This window comes from Pseudophryne corroboree, chromosome 2, assembly GCF_028390025.1.
Source record: "Pseudophryne corroboree isolate aPseCor3 chromosome 2, aPseCor3.hap2, whole genome shotgun sequence".
NCBI lineage: Eukaryota > Metazoa > Chordata > Amphibia > Anura > Myobatrachidae > Pseudophryne > Pseudophryne corroboree.
Genome location: NC_086445.1, coordinates 687,987,686 through 688,005,584, shown reverse-complemented (window position 1 = coordinate 688,005,584; position 17,899 = coordinate 687,987,686). Strand labels below are relative to the sequence as shown.

The 17,899-nt window shown below is 40.5% G+C and overlaps 1 protein-coding gene and 1 long non-coding RNA gene across 2 annotated transcripts in view; both read left to right on the top strand.

The window, feature by feature from the left end:
- Positions 1-3,058: 3,058 nt before the first annotated feature.
- LOC135051088 (uncharacterized) overlaps positions 3,059-17,899 on the top strand; it is a 277,359-nt gene continuing 262,518 nt past the window's right edge. The window contains exons 1-3 of the mRNA XM_063957262.1: positions 3,059-3,347; positions 4,162-4,266; positions 5,425-5,529. Coding sequence (XP_063813332.1) covers positions 3,269-3,347; positions 4,162-4,266; positions 5,425-5,529 — 289 coding nt within the window. The 5' untranslated portion in view covers positions 3,059-3,268. The remainder of the gene's footprint in view (positions 3,348-4,161; positions 4,267-5,424; positions 5,530-17,899) is intronic.
- LOC135051086 (uncharacterized) lies at positions 12,809-15,103 on the top strand. Its single transcript, XR_010242028.1, has 3 exons — positions 12,809-12,909; positions 14,014-14,118; positions 15,005-15,103. It is a non-coding gene; the product is annotated as an uncharacterized LOC135051086 (long non-coding RNA).

Here is a 17,899-nt window from a genome sequence, read left to right as displayed (position 1 = left end):
GACAAGGTTGGTAGTGACTTGCCAGCAGCTTTAAATATAACATTTGTATCAGGGCTGTTTCTAGCCAATTTGGCTCCCAGTGCGAGATTTCAAAATGCGCCCCCCCCCCCCTCATTAAAATGGGCGTGGGCTCATTAAAGTGGGTGTGGCCTCATCTGATATCATCACGGCCACCACAGGGAAAAATAAAAAAATCTAAAGTCCCCATTTTATACAGTACGGCAGGCAAGTGTCCCCATTTTACACAGTATGGCAGGCAGGTGTCCCCATTTTACACATTATGCAGGCAGGTGTCCCCATTTTATACATTACGCAGGGAGGTGTCCCCTTTTTACACAGTACGCAGGCAGGTGTCCCCATTTTACACAGTACGCAGACAGGTGTCCCCATTTTACACAGTACGCAGGCAGGTGTCCCCATTTTACACATTACGCAGGCAGGTGTCCCCATTTTACACAGTACGCAGACAAGTGTCCCCATTTTACACAGTACGCAGGCAGGTGTCCCCATTTTACACAGTGCGGCAAGCACGTCCCCATTTTACACAGTACGGCAGGCAGGTGTCCCCTTTTTACACAGTACACAAGCAGATGTCCCCATTAAATACAGTGCGGCAGGCAAGTGTCCCCATTAAATACAGTGCGGCAGGCAAGTGTCCCCATTAAATACAGTGCGGCAGGCACATGTCCCCATTTTACACAGTACGGCGGGCAGGTGTCCCCTTTTTACACATTACACAAGCAGATGTCCCCATTAAATACAGTGCGGCAGGGAGGTGTCCCCATTAAATACAGTGCGGCAGGCAGGTGTCCCCATTAAATACAGTGCGGCAGGCAGGTGTCCCCATTAAATACAGTGCGGCAGGCAGGTGTCCCCATTAAATACAGTGCGGCAGGCAGATGTCCCCATTAAATACAGTGCGGCAGACAGGTGTCCCGATTAAATACAGTGCGGCAGGCAGATGTCCCCATTAAATACAGTGCGGCAGGCAGGTGTACATTAAATACAGTGCGGAAGGCAGGTGTCCCCATTAAATACAGTGCGGCAGGCAGATGTCCCCATTAAATACAGTGCGGCAGGCAGATGTCCCCATTAAATACAGTGCGGCAGGCAGGTGTCCCCATTAAATACAGTGCGGCAGGCAGATGTCCCCATTAAATACAGTGTGGCAGGCAGGTGTCAAGTGGGGGGGGGGGAAAGGGGGGGGGGAGAGAGAGAGACTACTTACATATACAGAACCTTCCCGCTCTTCGAAGTCGGGCCGCCTCACCTCCCTCGCGCCGGCCGCCTCCTCCTTTCAGGTAGTCTGCTCCTCCCCCATCATCCGAGTACTCCTGCTTGGGGGGCGTGGTTTCGCGGAATTACGCGATTGCGTCGTGACGCCATGACGCAATCACGTCATTCCGCGAAACTCCGCCCCCCGAGCAGGAGTGCTCGGGAAGAGGAAGGAGGAGCAGACAAGGACACACAAAGTGCCGCGGCGGGTGCCCCGTGCGGTTGCACGGCTCGCCCGCCGCAAGAAACGGCACTGATTTGTATTCATATTTATAAATATAATTTACTATTTATATATATATAGGAGTTTATGTTTTTACAAATTCTTACAAATATCTGTGTATCATGCCCACATTTTCATTGACCATGCCCCATGTGGCATTTGGCCACACCCATTTTTTGGGCACGCACGCACACAGTACCTATAAGACATTTTTTTTCTACTTGCACCACTGGGTGTGATGATTGCATATTATGTCCTTGTTGAAACAATTAGTTCTTCCACCCTCATTGAGAACATTCATTTAACTTACTGTAGTGCGACTAGACAAGAGAGGTTATTGCAAATTTCAAATACAAAGCAATTACATCAGCAGTGTATGAATGCTCATAGTTATATAAAATCTATTCTATGCAGACACTACAGTACTGCAATCCAGGATGTCCAGTAGAGGGCAGACTAGTGACAGACCAAATGCAACATCTTCCTCTTCTCCCATAACCACCACCGACAGTATACAAGGTTGGAAGTGACTTGCCAGCAGCTTCAAACATAACATTTGAACTCAAATTTCTAAATATTATTTACTATTTACTTATATAGGAGTTTATGTTTTTCAAATTCTTACAAATATCTGTTTTTTTCCATTGATTTAGTCAAATTTGTTCAGTTATTTGTAATTATTTCTCTATAATTCAAGACTGACTTGTGGCATAAAGACTGATTTTAAGATCACTGAAACATGTACACTAATTGCAAAATGTGACTATCTGGGATACATCCAGAGTGATGGTAACCCTAGTAGAAAAATTCCCAACCAATTCATCTATCTGGTTCCAGAAACATTATGAGTCTGACTAGTTTAACCTTATAGCAATAGAGAGAGCATCATACAGTAGTGGCATATCTACAATACAGTCAGCATTTCAGTGTCATAAGTAAAGCTGGGCATTAGGGGAACCTGGTGGCATATGTGGCTGCTCTGGAGGTCCTTACTTAGCTTTCCTGAGCATGCTCAGTAAAGCCAATTTTTGGCTTTCAGTTAACTAAATGTACAAATCATTCTTGCCTACCTGACCCTCTCCATGAGGGAGAAAATGCTCTGTTCCTGGACTTTCCTGGTAATGTATGATTGCCATCACCTGTGGTGAAACACCTTTCTTATCAATTAACTAGTTCATCACATGTGATGGCAATCATACATTACCAGGAAAGTCCAGGAACAGAGCATTTTCTCCCTCATGGAGAGGGTCAGGTAGGCAAGTATGATACAAATGGTAAATTACTGTAGAAATGTGACTTAAATGTATACAGAAAAGAAAATGTTGCCTCAGGAGCGGATGAGAATCTTCTTGAATAGAGGTTTACAAACACAGTCCTCAAGGCATCACAATGATCCAGGTTTTATGTATAGCCATGGCTCTGCACAGATGGTTAAATCAAATTGACTGAGATGCTAACTGAGTCACCTGTGGACAAGCATGGAATATCTTTAAACCTGGATTGTTAGGGTGCGTGAGGACCATTTTAAGAAACTGCTCTAGAATATTAGTTTGGGGTGTGTTGATTACATACATTATGATATACTCGTTGAAACAATTAGTACTTTCATCCTCAGTGACAATAACATTACTTTTCCTCAGTGTAGTGTGACTGGGCTAGGGAGGTTATTGGAAATGTCATATATAAAGCAATAACATCAGCAGTGTAAGGATGCTTATAGTTATATAAAATGTATTCAATGCAGACAACACTACAAGACTGTACTCCAGGATGTCCAATAGAGGGCAGACTAGTGACAGACCAAGTACAACATCCTTCTCTTCTCTAATCACCACCGGCAGTATACAAGGTTGGCAGTGACTTACCAGCAGCTTCAAACATATTGCTTATATTCATTATATAAAAATAAATTCATTTTATATTCACTTATATAGAATTTTAATGTTCTTGCAAATTTTTACAAAAATTTTTGACCTCCATTTATTTGTTTAAACTTGTTCAGTTATTTGTAGTTATTTCTGTTTAATTAAGGACTGACTTGTGGCATAAAGTCTGGTATTAAGATGACTGAAACCTGAACGCTAACTGTTAAATGTGAGATAGATACAGAGTGATGGTATTGATAGCTGGATAAGTTCCCAACCAATTTATTACACTGGTTCCAGAATCAAAATGTGTCTGATTATTTGAATCTTGTACCGATACAAAGAGCCTCACAGTTGTATGTCTAAAATACCATCAGCATTTCAGTGTCATATCTATAGCAAGCTGGGCAGTAGGGGAGAGCTGGTGTAACACATTTGTCAGCTCTGGAGTTCCTACTCTGCTTCCTGATCATGCTTAGTAAAGCCAATTTTGCACTTTCAGTTCTAGAACTAATTGCCCATATTGTAAATCACTGTACATGTGTGGCTAAAAAGCATACAGAAAAGACAATGTCGCCTCAGAAACAGATGAGAATTTTCTAGAATATTATTTTGGGGAGTGATAATTGCATATTATGTCCTTGTTGAAACAATTAGTTCTTCCACCCTCATTGAGAACATTTATTTAATGCATTGTAGTGCGACTAGACAAGAGAGGTTATTGCAAATTTCATATACAAAGCAATTACATCAGCAGTGTATGAACGCTCACAGTTATATAAAATCTATTCTACGCAGACACTACAGTACTGCACTCCAGGATGTCCAGTAGAGGGCAGACTAGTGACAGACCAAGTGCAACATCTTCCTCTTCTCCCATAACCACCACCGACAGTAGACAAGGTTGGTAGTGACTTGCCAGCAGCTTTAAACATAACATTTGTATTCATATTTATAAATATAATAAACTATTTATATATATATATAGGAGTTTATGTTTTTACAAATTCTTACAAATATCTGTTTTTTTCCATTGATTTGTTGAAATTAATGAAGTTATTTGTAATTATTCCTCTTTAATTCAGGACTGACTTGTGGCATAATGACTGATTTTAAGATCACTGAAACATTAACACTAATTGCAAAATGTGACTATCTGGGATACATCCAGATTGATGGTAACCCTAGTACAGTGATGGCTAACCTTGACACTCCAGCTGTTGTTGAACTCCACATCCCAGCATGCCCTGCATCAGTTTTAGCATGGCCAAATAACAAAGCTGTAGCAGGGCATGCTGGGATATGTAGTTCAACAACAGCTGGAGTGTCAAGGTTAGCCATCACTGCCCTAGTAGAAACATTCCCAACCAATTCATCTAACTGGTTCCAGAAACAATATGTGTCTGACTAGTTTAACCTTATAGAAATAGAGTGAGCATCACCATGACATATCTACAATACAGTCAGCATTTCAGTGTCATAAGTAAAGCTGGGCATTTAGGGGAACCTGGTGGAACATGTTTCTGCTATCCTGAGCATGCTCAGTAAAGCCAATTTTTGGCTTTCAGTTTTTGAACTGAATGTACAAATTGTAAATTGCTGTAGAAGTGTTGCTCAGATGTATACAGAAAAAAAAATGTTGCCTTATCAGTGGATGAGAATCTTCTTGAATAGAGGTTCTCAAATGCAGTCCTCAAGGAACCACAGCAATCCAGGTTTTAAGTATAGCCATGGCTCTGCACAGATGGTTAAAGCAAATTGACTGAGATGCTAATTGAGTCACCTGTGGCCAAGCATGGAATAACTTTAAACCTGGACTGTTAGGGTGCTTGAGGACCATTTTAAGAAACTGCTCTAGAATATTAGTTTGGGGTGTGTTGATTACATACAGTATGATGTACTCGTTGAAACAATTAGTTCTTTCATCCTCAGTGACAATAACATTACTTTACCTCAGTGTAGTGTGGCTGGGCAAGGGAGGTTATTGGAAATGTCATATATAAAGCAATAACATCAGCAGTGTATGGAAGCTCATAGTTATATAAAATGTATTCAATGCAGACAACACTACAGGACTGCACTCCAGGATGTCCAATAGAGGGCAGACTTGTGACAGACCAAGTAAAACATCCTTCTCTTCTCTAATTACCACCGGCAGTATACAAGGTTGGTAGTGACTTGCCAGCAGCTTTAAACATAACATTTGTATTCATATTTATAAATATAATTTACTATTTATATATATAGGAGTTTATGTTTTTACAAATTCTTACAAATATCTGTTTTTTTTCCATTGATTTGTTGAAATTTGTGCAGTTATTTGTAATTATTCCTCTTTAATTCAGGACTGACTTGTGGCATAAAGACTGATTTTAAGATCACTAAAACATGAACACTAATTGCAAAATGTGACTATCTGGGATACATCCAGAGTGATGGTAACCCTAGTAGAAAAATTCCCAACCAATTCATCTAATTGTTTCCAGAAACAATATGGGGGAGATTCAAATGTTTGAAAAGTGAGTTGGGAGTCAGTTTTTTCCTATCTAATAGACAGGAAAAAACAAACACCCAACCTACTTCTCAAACATTTGAATTCCACCAATTGTGTCTGACTAGTTTAACCTTATAGCAATAGAGAGAGCATCACAGTGATATATCTACAATACAGTAAGCATTTCAGTGTCATAAGTAAAGCTGGGCATTAAGGGGAACCTGGTGGTACATGTGGCTGCTTCCCTGAGCATGCTCAGTAAAGCCAATTATTGGCTTTCAGATTTTGAACTGAATGTACAAATTGTAAATTGTTGTAGAAGTGTTGCTCAGATGAATACAGAAAATAAAATGTTGCCTCATCAGTGGATGAGAATCTTCTTGAATATAGGTTCTCAAATGCAGTCCTCAAGGAACCACAGCAATCCAGGTTTTACGTATAGCCATGGCTCTGCACAGATGATTAAAGCAAATTGACTGAGATGCTAACTGAGTCACCTGTGGACAAGCATGGAATAACTTTAAACCTGGACTGTTAGTGTGCTTGAGGACCACTTTAAGAAACTGCTCTAGAATATTAGTTTGGGGTGTGTTGATTACATACAGTATGATATACTCGTTGAAACAATTACAGTAGTTCTTTCATCCTTAGTGACAATAACATTACTTTTCTTCAGTGTAGTGTGACTGGGCTAGGGAGGGTATTGGAAATGTCATATATAAAGCAATAACATCAGCAGTGTATGGAAGCTCATAGTTATATAAAATATATTCAATGCAGACAACACTACAGGACTACACTCCAGGATGTCCAATAGAGGGCAGACTAGTGACAGACCAAGTAAAACATCCTTTTCTTCTCTAATCACCACCGGTAGTATACAAGGTTGGTAGTGACTTACCAGCAGCTTCAAAAAAATTGCTTATATTCATTATATAAAAATAAATTCATTTTATATTTATTTATATAGGATTTTAATGTTCTTGCAGATTTTTACAAAAACTTTTGACCTCAACTTATTTGTTTAAACTTGCTCAGTTATTTGTAGTTATTTCTGTTTAATTAAGGACTGACTTGTGGCATAAAGACTGGTTTTAAGATGACTGAAACCTGAACGCTATCTGTAAAATGTGACTATGTAGGATAGATCCAGAGTGATGGTAATGATAGCTGGATAACTTCCTAACCAATTTATTAAACTGTTTCCAGAAACAATATGTGTCTGACTAGTTTAACCTTATAGCAATAGAGAGAGCATCACAGTGATATATCTACAATACAGTCAGAATTTCAGTGTCATAAGTAAAGCTGGGCATTAAGGGGAACCTGGTGTACATGTGGCTGCTCTCCTGAGCATGCTCAGTAAAGCCAGTTTTTGGCTTTCAGTTTTTAACTGTATGTACAAATTGTAAATTGCTAGAGAAGTGTTGCTCAAATATATATGGAAAAGAAAATGTTGCCTCATCAGTGAATGAGAATCTTCTTGAATAGAGGTACTCAAATGCAGTCCTCAAGGAACCACAATGATCCAGGTTTTACGTATAGCCATGGCTCTGCACAGATGATTAAAGCAAATTGACTGAGATGCTAATTGAGTCACCTGTGGCCAAGCATGGAATAACTTTAAACCTGGACTGTTAGTGTGCTTGAGGACCACTTTAAGAAACTGTTCTAGAATTTTATTTTGGGGTGTGTTGATTACATACAGTATGATGTACTCATTGAAACAATTAGTTCTTTCATCCTCAGTGACAATAACATTACTTTTCCTCAGTGTAGTGTGACTGGGCAAGGGAGGTTATTGTGTCACGCTCGGCATAAGTTGGGGTTTCCGTCCGACAACCGAGTTTTGGCTGAACGGACAGCTACCTGTGAGGAGAGTAAACAAGGTGGATGAATGTAATTCCTCCTCATGGGGTGGAAGCCTAACTAAGTGTTAACGTTGGCCAGAGGGCATAAAGAAAAGGAGGACTTCGTAGAAAGATAACTGTAGTTTTAAAGAATAATCAGGCTGTACACGAATATTGGAGCAATTGAAGAAACTGGAAGAATTAGAGTCTATGGTTAAATGACTTGAAGAGTGAAGCTGAAGAACTCCGATAAAAAAGAACTGAAGACTGTGTTTTATGATTAAAAGACAAGGCCGAAGAACTTGGACTTTGAAGAAATTAAGACTGTGGTTTGTAATTGAAAGACGAGGCTGAAGAACTTGGACTTTGAAGAAATGAGGACTGTGGTTTGTGATTGAAAGACGAGGCTGAAGAACATGGACTTTGAAGAAATGAGGACTGTGGTTTGTGATTGAAAGACGAGGCTGAAGAACTTGGACTTTGAAGAAATGAAGATGTCTGCGGAAACTGCCGTTAGCACCTGGAGCTCCTCTACGACCTGGGACCTCATGAGCGCTTCCACGAGTGGCAACTAACTTAGACAGCAGGACTGCAGCAGCGTTTAGGTAACCGATGGATGAGAGCAACCAGGACCAGGGAACCAGAAGTAACCTGAGAGCACAGAGCTGGAGAACCTTTCACAAAGAGGTAACATGAAGCACTGGCACTCTCCCTCTGAGCTAGACCCCTTTTGTAAGGGAATAACACGCAGAATTGGCTAGACACAGATTGGGAACTTCATTGATAGTACTCTGGTCTCCAACATGGCTCCAACACTTATTTAATGCATTGTAGTGCGACTGGACAAGAGAGGTTATTGCAAATTTCATATACAAAGCAATTACATCAGCAGTGTATGAACGCTCACAGTTATATAAAATCTATTCTATGCAGACACTACAGTACTGCACTCCAGGATGTCCAGTAGAGGGCAGACTAGTGACAGACCAAGTGCAACATCTTCCTCTTCTCCCATAACCACCACCGACAGTAGACAAGGTTGGTAGTGACTTGCCAGCAGCTTTAAATATAACATTTGTATCAGGGCTGTTTCTAGCCAATTTGGCTCCCAGTGCGAGATTTCAAAATGCGCCCCCCCCCCCCTCATTAAAATGGGCGTGGGCTCATTAAAGTGGGTGTGGCCTCATCTGATATCATCACGGCCACCACAGGGAAAAATAAAAAAATCTAAAGTCCCCATTTTATACAGTACGGCAGGCAAGTGTCCCCATTTTACACAGTATGGCAGGCAGGTGTCCCCATTTTACACATTATGCAGGCAGGTGTCCCCATTTTATACATTACGCAGGGAGGTGTCCCCTTTTTACACAGTACGCAGGCAGGTGTCCCCATTTTACACAGTACGCAGACAGGTGTCCCCATTTTACACAGTACGCAGGCAGGTGTCCCCATTTTACACATTACGCAGGCAGGTGTCCCCATTTTACACAGTACGCAGACAAGTGTCCCCATTTTACACAGTACGCAGGCAGGTGTCCCCATTTTACACAGTGCGGCAAGCACGTCCCCATTTTACACAGTACGGCAGGCAGGTGTCCCCTTTTTACACAGTACACAAGCAGATGTCCCCATTAAATACAGTGCGGCAGGCAAGTGTCCCCATTAAATACAGTGCGGCAGGCAAGTGTCCCCATTAAATACAGTGCGGCAGGCACATGTCCCCATTTTACACAGTACGGCGGGCAGGTGTCCCCTTTTTACACATTACACAAGCAGATGTCCCCATTAAATACAGTGCGGCAGGGAGGTGTCCCCATTAAATACAGTGCGGCAGGCAGGTGTCCCCATTAAATACAGTGCGGCAGGCAGGTGTCCCCATTAAATACAGTGCGGCAGGCAGGTGTCCCCATTAAATACAGTGCGGCAGGCAGATGTCCCCATTAAATACAGTGCGGCAGACAGGTGTCCCGATTAAATACAGTGCGGCAGGCAGATGTCCCCATTAAATACAGTGCGGCAGGCAGGTGTACATTAAATACAGTGCGGAAGGCAGGTGTCCCCATTAAATACAGTGCGGCAGGCAGATGTCCCCATTAAATACAGTGCGGCAGGCAGATGTCCCCATTAAATACAGTGCGGCAGGCAGGTGTCCCCATTAAATACAGTGCGGCAGGCAGATGTCCCCATTAAATACAGTGTGGCAGGCAGGTGTCAAGTGGGGGGGGGGGAAAGGGGGGGGGGAGAGAGAGAGACTACTTACATATACAGAACCTTCCCGCTCTTCGAAGTCGGGCCGCCTCACCTCCCTCGCGCCGGCCGCCTCCTCCTTTCAGGTAGTCTGCTCCTCCCCCATCATCCGAGTACTCCTGCTTGGGGGGCGTGGTTTCGCGGAATTACGCGATTGCGTCGTGACGCCATGACGCAATCACGTCATTCCGCGAAACTCCGCCCCCCGAGCAGGAGTGCTCGGGAAGAGGAAGGAGGAGCAGACAAGGACACACAAAGTGCCGCGGCGGGTGCCCCGTGCGGTTGCACGGCTCGCCCGCCGCAAGAAACGGCACTGATTTGTATTCATATTTATAAATATAATTTACTATTTATATATATATAGGAGTTTATGTTTTTACAAATTCTTACAAATATCTGTTTTTTTCCATTGATTTGTTGAAATTTGTGCAGTTATATGTAATTATTCCTCTTTAATTCAGGACTGACTTGTGGCATAAAGACTGATTTTAAGATCACTGAAACATGAACACTAATTGCAAAATGTAACTATCTGGGATACATCCAGAGTGATGGTAACCCTAGTAGAAAAATTCCCAATCAGTTCATCTAATTGTTTCCAGAAACAATATGGGGGAGATTCAAATGTTTGAAAAGTGAGTTGGGAGTCAGTTTTTTCCTATCCAATAGACAGGAAATAACAGACATCCAACCGACTTTTCAAACATTTGAATTCCACCCATTGTGTCTGACTAGTTTAACCTTATAGCAATAAAGAGAGCATCATAGTGACATATCTAATAATACAGTCAGCATTTCAGTGTCATAAGTAAAGCTGGGCATTAAGGGGAACCTGGTGGTACATGTGGCTGCTCTCCTGAGCATGCTCAGTAATGCAAATTTTTGGCTTTCAGTTTTTGAACTGAATGTACAAATTGTAAATTGCTGTAGAAGTGTTGCTCAGATGTATACAGAAAAGAAAATGTTGCCTCATCAGTGGATGAGAATCTTCTTGAATATAGGTTCTCAAATGCAGTCCTCAAGGAACCACAACGATCCAGCTTTTACGTATAGCCATGGCTCTGCACAGATGATTAAAGCAAATTGACTGAGATGCTAATTGAGTCACCTGTGGCCAAGCATGGAATAACTTTAAACCTGGACTGTTAGGGTGCTTGAGGACCACTTTAAGAAACTGCTCTATAATATTATTTTGGGGTGTGTTGATTACCTTCAGTATGATGTACTCGTTGAAACAATTAGTTCTTTCATCCTCAGCGACAATAACATTACCTTTCCTCAGTGTAGCGTGACTGGGCAAGGGAGGTTATTGGAAATGTCATAAATAAAGCACTAACATCAGCAGTGTATGGAAGCTCATAGTTATATAAAATGTATTCAATGCAGACAACACTACAGGACTGTACTCTAGAATGTCCAATAGATGGCAGACTAGTGACAGACCAAGTACAACATCCTTCTCTTCTCTAATCACCACCGGCAGTATACAAGGTTGGTAGTGACTTACCAGCAGCTTCAAACATATTGCTTATATTCATTATATATATATAAAAAAAATCATTTTATATTCCCTTATATAGAATTTTAATGTTTTTGCAAATTTTTACAAAAATTTTGACCTCCATTTATTTGTTTAAACTTGTTCAGTTATTTGTAGTTATTTCTGTTTAATTAAGGACTGACTTGTGGCATAAAGACTGGTTTTAAGATGACTGAAACCTGAATGCTAACTGTAAAATGTGACTATGTGGGATAGATACATAGTGATAGTATTGATAGCTGGATAAGTTCCCAACCAATTTATTACACTGGTTCCAGAATCAAAATGTGTCTGATTAGTTTAATCTTGTACCGATACAAAGAGCCTCACAGTTGTATTTCTAAAATACCATCAGCATTTCAGTGTCGTATCTATAGCAAGTTGGGCAGTAGGGGAGAGCTGGTGTAACACATTTGTCAGCTCTGGAGTTCCCACTCTGCGCCCTGAGCATGCTCAGTTAAGCCAATTTTGCACTTTCAGTTCTAGAACTAATTGCCCATATTGTAAATCACTGTACATGTGTGGCTTAAAAGCATACATACAGAAAAGACAATGTCGCCTCAGGAGCAGATGAGATTACTCTAGAATGTTAGTTTAGGGAGTGATGATTGCATATTATGGGGGTGATTCCGAGTTGTTCGCTCGCTAGCTGCTTTTAGCAGCATTGCACACGCTAAGCCGCCGCCTACTGGGAGTGTATCTTAGCATAGCAGAATTGCGAACGAAAGCTTTGCTAATCTTTTCGTAACGATTACCCCGCAGATTCTGAGTAGCTCCAGACTTACTCAGCCATTGCGACCAGCTCAGTCCTTTTCGTTCCTGGTTTGACGTCACAAACACACCCAGCGTTCGCCCAACCACTCCCCCGTTTCTCCAGCCACTCCTGCGTTTAGCAACTCGAACGCCTGCGTTTTTCCGCACACTCCCATAAAACAGCAAGTTTCCCCCCAGAAACACCCACTTCCTGTCATTCACACTACGATCAGCACAGCGATGAAAAAGCTTCGTTATGCCGTGAGTAAAATACCTAACTTTTGTGTAAAATAACTAAGCGCATGCGCTCTGCGAACCTTGCGCATGCGCACTAAGCGACTAATCGCAGTATAGCAAAAATCGGCAACGAGCGAACAACTCGGAATGACCCCCTACGTCCTTGTTGAAACAATTAGTTCTTCCACCCTCACTGAGAATACTTATTTAATGCATTGTAGTGCGACTGGACAAGAGAGGTTATTGCAAATTTCATATACAAAGCAATTACATCAGCAGTGTATGAACGCTCACAATTATATAAAATCTATTCCATGCAGACACTACAGTACTGCACTCCAGGATGTCCAGTAGAGGGCAGACTAGTGACAGACCAAGTGCAACATCTTCCTCTTCTCCCATAACCACCACCGACAGTAGACAAGGTTGGTAGTGACTTGCCAGCAGCTTTAAACATAACATTTGTATTCATATTTATAAATATAATTTACTATTTATATATATAGGAGTTTATGTTTTTACAAATTCTTACAAATATCTGTTTTTTTCCATTGATTTGTTGAAATGTGTGCAGTTATTTGTAATTATTCCTCTTTAATTCAGGACTGACTTGTGGCATAAAGACTGATTTTAAGATCACTGAAACATGAACACTAATTGCAAAATGTGACTATCTGGGATACATCCAGAGTGATGGTAACCCTAGTAGAAAAATTCCCAACCAATTCATCTAATTGTTTCCAGAAACAATATGGGGGAGATTCAAATGTTTGAAAAGTGAGTTGGGAGTCAGTTTTTTTCCTATCCAATAGACAGGAAAAAACAGACATCCAATCGACTTTTCAAACATTTGAATTCCACCCATTGTGTCTGACTAGTTTAACCTTATAGCAATAAAGAGAGCATCATACTGACATATCTAATAATACAGTCAGCATTTCAGTGTCATAAGTAAAGCTGGGCATTATGGGGAACCTGGTGGTACATGTGGCTGCTCTCCTGAGCATGCTCAGTAAATCCAATTTTTGGCTTTCAGTTTTTGAACTGAATGTACAAATTGTAAATTGCTGTAGAAGTGTTGCTCAGATGTATACAGAAAAGAAAATGTTGCCTCAGGAGCAGATGAGAATCTACTTGAATAGAGGTTCTCAAATGCAGTCCTCAAGGAACCACAATGATCCAGGTTTTACGTATAGCCATGGCTCTGCACAGATGGTTAAAGAAAATTGACTGAGATGCTAATTGAGTCACCTGTGGCCAAGCATGGAATATCTTTAAACCTGAACTGTTAGGGTGTTTGAGGACCATTTTAAGAAACTGCTCTAGAATATTAGTTTGGGGTGTGTTGATTACATACATTATGATGTACTCGTTGAAACAATTAGTACTTTCATCCTCAGTGACAATAACATTACTTTTCCTCAGTGTAGTGTGACTGGGCAAGGGAGGTTATTGGAAATGTCATATATAAAGCAATAACATCAGCAGTGTATGGAAGCTCATAGTTATATAAAATGTATTCAATGCAGACAACACTACAGGACTGCACTCCAGGATGTCCAATAGAGGGCAGACTAGTGACAGACCAAGTACAACATCCTTCTCTTCTCTAATTACCACCGGCAGTATACAAGGTTGGTAGTGACTTACCAGCAGCTTCAAACATATTGCTTATATTCATTATATAAAAATAAATTCATTTTATATTCACTTATATAGAAATTTAATGTTCTTGCAAATTTTTACAAAAATTTTGACCTCCATTTATTTGGTTAAACTTGTTCAGTTATTTGTAGTTATTTCTGTTTAATTAAGAACTGAATTGTGGCATAAAGACTGGTTTTAAGATGACTGAAACCTGAATGCTAACTGTAAAATGTGACTATGTGGGATAAATACAGAGTGATGGTATTGATAGCTGGATAAGTTCCCAACCAATTTATTACACTGGTTCCAGAATCAAAATGTGTCTGATTAGTTTAACCTTATAGCAATAGAGAGAGCATCACAGTGATATATCTACAATACAGTCAGCATTTCAGTGTCATAAGTAAAGCTGGGCATTAAGGGGAACCTGGGAGTACATGTGGCTGCTATCCTGGGCATGCTCAGTAAAGCCAGTTTTAGGCTTTCAGTTTTTGAACTGCATGTACAAATTGTAAATTGCTATAAAAGTTTTGCTCAAATATATACAGAAAAGACAATATTGCTTCATCAGTGGATAAGAATCTTCTTGAATAGAGGTTCTCAAATGCAATCCTCAAGGAATTACAATGATCCAGGTTTTACGTATAGCCATGGCTCTGCACAGATGGTTAAATCAAATAGACTGAGATGCTAATTCAGTGACTGTGGCCAAGCATGAAATAACTTTAAACATGGACTGTTAGGGTGCTTGAGGACCACTTTAAGAAACTGCTCTAGAATATTAGTTTGGGGTGTGTTGATTACATACAGTATAAAGCAATAACATCAGCAGTGTATGGAAGCTCATAGTTATATAAAATGTATTCAATGCAGACAACACTACAGGACTGTACTCCAGGATGTCCAATAGAGGGCAGACTAGTGACAGACCAAGTACAACATCCTTCTCTTCTCTAATCACCACCGGCAGTATACAAGGTTGGTAGTGACTTACCAGCAGCTTCAAACATATTGCTTATATTCATTATATAAAAAAAAAAATCATTTATATTCACTTATATAGACTTTTAATGTTCTTGCAAATTTTTACAAAAATTTTGACCTCCATTTATTTGTTTAAACTTGTTCAGTTATTTGTAGTTATTTCTGTTTAATTAAGGACTGACTTGTGGCATAAAGACTGGTTTTAAGATGACTGAAACCTGAATGCTAACTGTAAAATGTGACTATGTGGGATAGATACATAGTGATAGTTTTGATAGCTGGTTAAGTTCCCAACCAATTTATTACACTGGTTCCAGAATCAAAATGTGTCTGATTAGTTTAATCTTGTACCGATACAAAGAGCCTCACAGTTGTATTTCTAAAATACCATCAGCATTTCAGTGTCATATCTATAGCAAGCTGGGCAGTAGGGGAGAGCTGGTGTAACACATTTGTCAGCTCTGGAGTTCCTACTCTGCTCCCTCAGCATGCTCAGTTAAGCCAATTTTGCACTTTCAGTTCTAGAACTAATTGCCCATATTGTAAATCACTGTACATGTGTGGCTTAAAAGCATACAGAAAAGACAATGTCGCCTCAGGAGCAGATGAGATTACTCTAGAATGTTAGTTTGGGGAGTGATGATTGCATATTATGGGGGTGATTTCGAGTTGTTCGCTCGCTAGCTGCTTTTAGCAGCATTGCACACGCTAAGCCGCCGCCTACTGGGAGTGTATCTTAGCATAGCAGAATTGCGAACGAAAGCTTCGCTAATCTTCTCGTAACGATTACCCCGCAGATTATGAGTAGTTCCAGACTTACTCAGCCATTGCGACCAGCTCAGCCCTTTTCGTTCCTGGTTTGACGTCACAAACACACCCAGCGTTCGCCCAACCACTCCCCCGTTTCTCCAGCCACTCCTGCGTTTTGCAACTCGAACGCCTGCGTTTTTCCGCACACTCCCATAAAACGGCAAGTTTCCGCCCAGAAACACCCACTTCCTGTCATTCACACTACGATCAGCACAGCGATGAAAAAGCTTCGTTATGCCGTGAGTAAAATACATAACTTTTGTGTAAAATAACTAAGCGCATGCGCTCTGCGAACCTTACGCATGCGCAGTAAGCGACTAATCGCAGTATAGCAAAAATCGGCAACTAGCGAACAACTCGGAATGACCCCCTACGTCCTTGTTGAAACAATTAGTTCTTTCACCCTCACTGAGAATACTTATTTAATGCACTGTAGTGCGACTGGACAAGAGAGGTTATTGCAAATTTCATATACAAAGCAATTACATCAGCAGTGTATGAAAGCTCACAGTTATATAAAACTATTCCATGCAGACACTACAGTACTGCACTCCAGGATGTCCAGTAGAGGGCAGACTAGTGACAGACCAAGTGCCACCGACAGTAGACAAGGTTGGTAGTGACTTGCCAGCAGCTTTAAACATTTTTTTTTACAAATTCTTACAAATATCTGTTTCTTTCCATTGATTTGTTGAAATGTGTGCAGTTATTTGTAATTATTCCTCTTTAATTCAGGACTGACTTGTGGCATAAAGACTGATTTTAAGATCACTGAAACATGAACACTAATTGCAAAATGTGACTATCTGGGATACATCCAGAGTGATGGTAACCCTAGTAGAAAAATTCCCAACCAATTCATCTAATTGTTTCCAGAAACAATATGGGGGAGATTCAAATGTTTGAAAAGTGAGTTGGGAGTCAGTTTTTTTCCTATCCAATAGACAGGAAAAAACAGACATCCAATCGACTTTTCAAACATTTGAATTCCACCCATTGTGTCTGACTAGTTTAACCTTATAGCAATAAAGAGAGCAATATAGTGACATATCTAATAATACAGTCAGCATTTCAGTGTCATAAGTAAAGCTGGGCATTATGGGGAACCTGGTGGTACATGTGGCTACTCTCCTGAGCATGCTCAGTAAAGCCAATTTTTGGCTTTCAGTTTTTGAACTGAATGTACAAATTGTAAATTGCTTTAGAAGTGTTGCTCAGATGTATACAGAAAAGAAAATGTTGCCTCAGGAGCAGATGAGAATCTTCTTGAATAGAGGTTCTCAAATGCAGTCCTCAAGGAACCACAACGATCCAGGTTTTACGTATAGCCATGGCTCTGCACAGATGGTTTAAAGAAAATTGACTGAGATGCTAATTGAGTCACCTGTGGCCAAGCATGGAATATCTTTAAACCTGGACTGTTAGGGTGTTTGAGGACCATTTTAAGAAACTGTTCTAGAATATTAGTTTGGGGTGTGTTGATTACATACATTATGATATACTCGTTGAAACAATTAGTACTTTCATCCTCAGTGACAATAACATTACTTTTCCTCAGTGTAGTGTGACTGGGCAAGGGAGGTTATTGGAAATGTCATATATAAAGCAATAACATCAGCAGTGTATGGAAGCTCATAGTTATATAAAATGTATTCAATGCAGACAACACTACAGGACTGCACTCCAGGATGTCCAATAGAGGGCAGACTAGTGACAGACCAAGTACAACATCCTTCTCTTCTCTAATTACCACCGGCAGTATACAAGGTTGGTAGTGACTTACCAGCAGCTTCAAACATATTGCTTATATTCATTATATAAAAATACATTCATTTTATATTCACTTATATAGAAATGTAATGTTCTTGCAAATTTTTACAAAAATTTTGACCTCCATTTATTTGGTTAAACTTGTTCAGTTATTTGTAGTTATTTCTGTTTAATTAAGAACTGAATTGTGGCATAAAGACTGGT